The 7,160-nt window shown below is 36.6% G+C and overlaps 1 protein-coding gene across 3 annotated transcripts in view; it reads right to left on the reverse strand.

Annotated features, from left to right (window-relative positions):
• FBXW7 (F-box and WD repeat domain containing 7) overlaps nucleotides 1–6,687 on the reverse strand; it is a 91,121-nt gene extending 84,434 nt beyond the window's left edge. For 2 of the 3 annotated variants that reach the window (XR_005833903.1, XM_008685479.2), the window contains exon 1: nucleotides 6,154–6,687. Coding sequence is in view for 2 of the 3 variants with exons in the window: in XM_008685479.2 (XP_008683701.1) it covers nucleotides 6,154–6,651 (498 nt within the window). In the remaining variant the exon portion in view is untranslated. The remainder of the gene's footprint in view (nucleotides 1–6,153) is intronic. The other variant, XM_008685481.2, reaches the window with a different exon arrangement.
• Nucleotides 6,688–7,160: the final 473 nt, after the last annotated feature.

Consider the following 7,160-nt stretch of genomic DNA (forward strand, 5'->3'; position numbering starts at 1 on the left):
ATACGGATGTTTTAAAAGAACAAAGTTTAGAGAAACTTGGCAAATTCTAAATTAAAGGAAATGGTACATACCTATCAACTGGGAAGATCTGTGAATAGCATCCCCTTGGAAATTTAGGTCATGGTTTCAGTTTTAGTTTTATTAGAGATGGGCTTAGCTTACTATAGTATGTTCCCAATCCTCAAGTGTACTCTTTAAAGTATTTATCTATTTCTCTGTTTATATTTTTTTCCACTAGAGGGTGATATGATGACTGAACTCTAAAGTTCAGTCATTAAAAAATACACAGATTGGTATCTGCTGTGGGGAATGAAGTGTATTCTGTGAGATTAGGGAAGGGAATAGGAGACAGATAAACAAAATGAGGTCACAGGCCTACATCTGTAAACTACCTGAGGGTCCCAGGCGCTACAGTACTTGCTTTACTTTATATTATTTTACTTAATCCTTACAAAAGCCCTGAGAAGTATTATAGTCTTATTTTACAGATAAGGAAACAGTCCAACGAGATTACGTACTTATTGTCATATAATAAGTGGCAAAATCAGAATCAAATGTGAAAAGCTCTTAACACTCTATCATGTTTGGGGAAAACCCATCTTCTCTAGTATGTTCCCCTCCCTCCACCTCCACTATCCTCCCCACGTTTATTTTTTTAAAGTTTTAATTTAAATTTCAGTTAGTTAACATAGAGTGTAATATTAGTTTCAGGTGTACAGTATAGTGATTCAGCACTTCCATACAACATCTGGTGCTCATCACAAGTGTCCTTCTTTGTCCCTACCACCTATTTCACCCATCCACCCACCCACCTCTCCTCTGGTAACCATCAGTTTGTTCTCTATAGTTAAGAGTCTGTTTCTTGGTTTGCCCCTCTCTCTCTCTTTTCCCCTTTATTCATCTGTTTCTTAAATTCCACATATGAGTGAATCCACATGTTTAAAATTAGGTTAAACTGGGCTGAGTGAATATTTCTAGTGTGTCCTCCTTCACAAAGGTGGGAAGCATGGCTCTATTCATTGGGCTATATTTTCTAGTGGATATTATTCAAGATAACTGCCTTACATGGCACTTTTGGTCTCTGTATGTGTTTACACCTGATAGAATACGAACTTAAGTTCTTTGTCTTAAGAACAAGACAAGGTGAGGGACTGCTGAAGCAGCCACCACTCTCTAGAACTCTACCTACCACAGAGTAGAATTTAGAGCCTGTTAGATGTCAGACGTTAGCCACGTTGTCCTACAAAGTTTCCTAGGAGCTCTGGTTCAAGGGAGTGGTTGGAGGGTGGTGGACTAGAAACACAACTGTTATTCTGATACCCTGATTCGCTAGTGATCCTTGTGCCTAATTTCTCTATTGTTTAGATCCTAGATACAAGAAAAAGCCTCAGACTTTTGTCTATTTTAATAGACATTTATTTCTTATTTGACTCAAAAAGGATAAAAAAGCTGTTTCGTTGCCAGGAGAAATCTAAGAATCGGAATGGGAAAAAAATTAATTTGAGGTAAAGAATGAAACTATATGAGAAAAATGGAAAGCAACAAGAGAGACATGGAAAAAGCAGAAATTGGTGATCAAACATAGTTCTCTTCATGAAAAGATCAGAAGGATAGAAGGCTTGGCCTAATAATAATCTTATCTTCTTTTCATTTTAGTAGAAAATGAGTTGCCACTCCATATTAAACATAAAAGAAGTGTTACGTATGGGCTAGGCATCTCTTTAGAAAACAAGATCTTTTTTAATACGATAAGGCTGTAGAGAGGGAATCAGGACTGAAAAGATGGGCATTCCTATCTGAGGAAGCAAGTGGATTTTATAATTTGTAGGCAGACTAGTCAAATTTACAGAAATAGCCAGCACACAACCCCTGGTTAAGAAGGACGTTTGGCGTACTCTCAAAAAAGTAGTATCTGTTCTCCCATCTCAAATTTCACTGTCATTTCATTACAGTTTTAGCCTTGAGCCTTAGTATCTCCAATAATCTTTGTTAGATACCACACAGAAAAGCACTTAACTGAGCCCTGTGCATCCTTTCCAAAAGGCAGCTCTGATTATTTAAAATGTGACATAGTATTAGAAAAGCCATCACACTCCAGAGTCTAGAACCCAAACAGACTTGCAGCTCCGCTTAAAATCTTCTGTAGTACTGTTTGCCAAATTCTACCATAGGGGGCAGCATAGCACATGGAAAGAAAGGGGTTTTTTTTTGTTTGTTTTGTTTTTTGAAATTAGGCAGATCTGGATTAAAATCTCTAGTCACTTACAGTGTGATTTTTGGGTGACTCATTTGGCCTCTCTGTAACTTCTACTAACTTATCTATCATAGGGACTTTCAAACAGTATGGGCTTAATAAATACCGATTCTTGACTACCAGTACCCTTGACTTTTAACATTATGATGGTTTGAAATTTCTAATGCGTATTATTGCATAGCCTCCCATATGAACAAATCTTTGGTGACGAGAGGGAAAAACAGATTGTCCTAAGAGTTTTGATAGTTTTGATTATGTTTTCAAAGAAAAGACCAATGCAAGGAAGGACCAAAAATGTTTTTTCTCATTAATATCATATTTGAAAAATAGCATGTTCAGGAATGACCAATAAATAAGTATAGCTGTCCACAGGGAATGTTTAAGAAACTGCCAAAATAATAATAGTAATAATAACAACAATAATAATAACACTTGAAAGCTATGTTGGGTAAAACTATGGCTAATCCCATATTAACATGAAAAAAAGGGATATTTTTAAATGATTCTCATACCTCTACTCTTCTCAAAAGTTAGTTTAAGAAGACTTAAACTGTGGCCTAGGGTAATGTCTGTAGAAGTGTTTTATGTTTATAATGATCGAGAATTTAAAGCTGTTCCAAAATAAAGTCTTTGAAACAATTGAGAGCTCTTCCTTATTGACTATATTAAAAAGATTTATATACATCGGTGACTGACATTTTTTTTATAAGCAATGAACTAATAGGAGACATCTTTAAAGTGTTGGTGAAAATAAAGTACTCTGGGAATAATCCTAAAGAAGAGATCCAGGAATAGAGAAAAAGGAAAATGCGACAACTTCAACCTGAAATACTTCTTTGTAGAAGGGCAACGTTGCCTTGGCAGTCAAATAGTTTATATTCTTCTTGACATATTTGTGCAGGAAAATGACCTCAAGATAAACAATATATCAAGTGTGTGCACAAGCACACATACATATACATACACACATAAACACTTATGCACATATATACATCTCTCCCTGCTGTCACTAGTACTCAGTCTACTTCTGTGGCCTTGTATGTACAGCACAATAAGTTGCATTCATGACTCAGGAGACACTAAAAAAAAACTGACTTAAAATTGTTACTTTGTTTTTAAGGAGATAACCATATAACTGCATAATACATATCTAAAAGTTCTGTTTACAGTTTCATCTTGAAGGGGGAAAAAAACGATAAAGCATCTGTCAAACCTGTGTGTACTCGTAGTTTTCCTACAGAACAATCTGATGACTTTTCCTTTTGGAAAAAGATATGTTTTGTCTAGATGGCTTTCTTGTTTTTAATTTAAAATATAGCAGAACTTACTGATAGCTCTGCATTGTTCAACAAGGCTTAGTTTTGATTAAACTTCTTTCTTAGATAAGATAATGCAATAAAATACTAAACTCCGTTCCCCAACCTGAACCCTCAGAAAGAAGAGAGAGATAAACCCCCTCTGTTGATGGTAGTTACCTTGAGGCTCTGAGAAAGATCAAGAGATCTGGGGGACAAAAGCTGGGTGGACTGCATTATAAAAGGTCTCAGTTTACCAACAAAGCAGGGCTGTAGCTATTAGTGGTAGAGCCATCTGGCTGAGATTCAAAGCACTGCTTCAACACCTTGAGACAGAGATAGTAAAACGAATATAAACCACTATTGAAGCCAGCTTCTTCTTAGATCAAACCAACTAAATAAGATCTAAACTTGCAGACAGGCTAAGGAAATTAGGGATAAACATGTTTTAGTAAGAGTTTTAAGTTTCACAACCTTAAGCAAAAATGATATAGCAATTCAAGTATTAAACCTAGTGTCTGAGATTTTTTTATTCCAGGTCAGGTTACATTAAAGGAGATGATGTTACTTCTGTTTGTATATTGTTTATGGGCTAAATCGATGATTCACTGTAAAATTTTAAAATAAGCAAATAAGAGTAAGAGGACAAACTACTATGGACATTATTTTAATGTCTATAAAATAAGCTATTATTTGAATTAAAATGTTCCATCCCAAATAATTGTTTAACTTACAAGTCTACTCTACATGGATACTCATGATTTTTATCTAATTTTCAAATGATAAATAAAGAACCAAAAAGCATGCAAACATAAAGATCTATGAATGTAGAAGCCTAAGGGGGAAGGAAAGGATAGAAGTTGCGCTACATACCTCATTCATTCTGAGTATAATTCTTTTTACTTTTTCTCCTCTTTAAATAGACCAGTAGATAGCAACACTGCCTAAAATATTGATTAAACTAAATTCTAACTGCAGCGAAAAGTACATGATGTTTTATTGAATTTCCTATAATTTCAATAGGACCAAAATACAGAGAAAATAGAGAAGTCAGCACTTACTTAATTAGGAGCTAGTCAACAAGACCAGAGTATGTAAAGAAAACTCCTATTTCCAACCCTGATTATCATTTTCTGGGGTCTGTGTGTATGTGTGTATTCATATTCTTTACAATTTAAAAATGTTTTGATTATGGAATATTTTAAACATACTTTAAAAACCACACAGAAAAATACCCATGAACCACCCCCATCTCTGCAACCCAGCTTCAAAAATCAGCAACTCATGGCTAATCTATACTCCCTTTCCTTTTCTCCCCTTCAGGATTATATTGAAGCAAAGCCCAGGCACTACTATATCATTTCATTTTGACTATAATTTGATGGGGCGGGGCGGGGGGGTGAGAATACAATAGAAAGACTGGGGGAGTGAGAGAAATAACGCTGCTTCTTTTTCTCTACAATCCCCGCCTCTTGTCATAACCATAAGTTTAAGTAATATAACATCCAAGAATATTTTGAGGAAAGAAGCCCACATGCCATCCCAAAGAACAAGCACGGGCAAGTCCAAATTTACCGCAGTTACCCAATCACTTCCTCCTCCTATCTCAGACTTCAATGTTTCAGGACCTCGCTGCCTTCTAGTAGCAAAGATAATACTGGGAAGCAGTGACAGTATATATTCCAGTCCTTATTCTCTGGTATAGCCTCTAAGGACCATATCCAACAGAATTGTTTTTCTCAGCACTGGATTAATCATCAAGTCCTAGAGTTGAGAAGATGTCTCTGGTTTAGACAGGAGTCTTTTTAAAATAGGTCTGTGGCTAAGGGGCACCTGGGTAGCTCAGTCAGTTAAGCCTCCAACTCTTGATTGAGTTCAGGTCATGATCTCAGAGTCGTGAGAATGAGCCCCAGTGTTAGGCTCCACGCTGGGCATGGAACCTGCTTAAGATTCTCTTCCTCCCTCTCCCTCTGCCCCTCCCCTCAACACCCGGGTGCATGCACACACCCACTTCCTCTCTCTCTCTTAGAACAAAAGCAAAAACAAAAACAAAAAACATGTCTATGGCTAACTCCCTGGGCTACCACAAGCTGAATGAGATAAGGTGGCGCATACAACAGAGCTGTCTCCTAGGAATGGGAAGCACACGAAAACTGCAAATAAGGGAAGCAGTGGCAGAAACTTGACAGTAACTTTTGCCTTGGACTACTACCTGTGAATACACAGCCCACCCCAACCTCCTGCATTTTGTAAATAAGAAAAGATTCTTTGCTATTTGATTCACATAAATCGTATTTCACTTCAACCCTCTTCACTGCCCACAAACTACTAACCCCTGTCACAGGGATAAAATTTATAATAAAATTTGATATTAATGATTTTTCATAGTAATAGGATCAATTACCTTCCCTCTATTTGTAATAGGATTGTCCCATTATCAATACTTCTATTTCTAATACCTTCTGTAAAACAAAACTTAGTTCATTTCATTATTACACATCTGAAGATTAATTTTGCAGCAATAACAAAGACCGTGAGGAAAGTTTCATTACAATTAACATGAACAGGTAAGTGTCTCAGGAACAGCAGACTAAATATACTCACTTTTGTTGTCTTTGTATAGAACGGGGAGGAGAGTTGGTGAATAGGCAGGTCCACGATACTAGTGGAGTTTGTGACACTGTTACTATGTGTATGTTCATCTTCCCTGCTACTGTCATCAGACTGATCAAAATCATCACTCTCCTGGTCCATTTCCTCTTCCTCTTCATCCTCCTCATCTTGTTCACCAGCATGTTCTTCATCTTCTTCTTGCTCTTCTTGGTTTCCTGAGGAGTCCTCATCTACTGAAATGAATCGATTATTGTTTTCTTCCAACTGTGCTTGCTGGGAATCATTTTGGTCTCCAGGCCTAGGTTCAGCTCCAACGACTTCGCCATTCCTTGCAGTGTGCTCCTCCTCTTGTCTTAGCTGCTGCTGCTGCTCCTCCTCCAGCACACGATTCATCTGTTCCTCATCTGCCTGGCTTGAGGAAGGGTTACCTCTCAGAGAACCTCCAGTTCGTCGTCTTTTGCTGCCCACAGAGAGCAGTTCCTGATTCATTTCCAAAAGCCAGCTTGCTACTTCTTGGACCTTGGCTAGACTGTAGGGAAAAATGGGGGGGAAAAAAAGGTTTGTACAATCTACATTATCCTCCACTTTTATGTTCTATGTCTATACTCCAAATTTCACTAAAGACTGTAGAAAATATTTGATGCTATCGAGACATTAAGATGTTCTTTAGGAATAGAAAGTTCAAAATGCAGAAATTGAGACTTTATAAAGACATACACAAAAATCACATAGTAAACAGCTTTATTTTAATCTTTTAAAAAATAATTTAAAATGAAACTATAATTGCTTTCACCAATTTAACCAATAAACATAATTTAACCAATAAAATGATTTTCGATTTTAGATCAGTCCATAAACTATATCTTTTATAAAACTTCCAGAAAATGTTATGAAGTATATCATAAAAAAACTATTCAATGATCAGTTAAGTTCAGGAACTACTCAGATAAACCAAGATAAAGAGGCTTTTTTACTGTAGGAATTTCCCAAACTTCTCT

The sequence above is a fragment of the Ursus maritimus genome, unplaced genomic scaffold (assembly GCF_017311325.1).
Source record: "Ursus maritimus isolate PB19 unplaced genomic scaffold, ASM1731132v1 scaffold_11, whole genome shotgun sequence".
NCBI classification, from domain to species: Eukaryota; Metazoa; Chordata; class Mammalia; order Carnivora; family Ursidae; genus Ursus; species Ursus maritimus.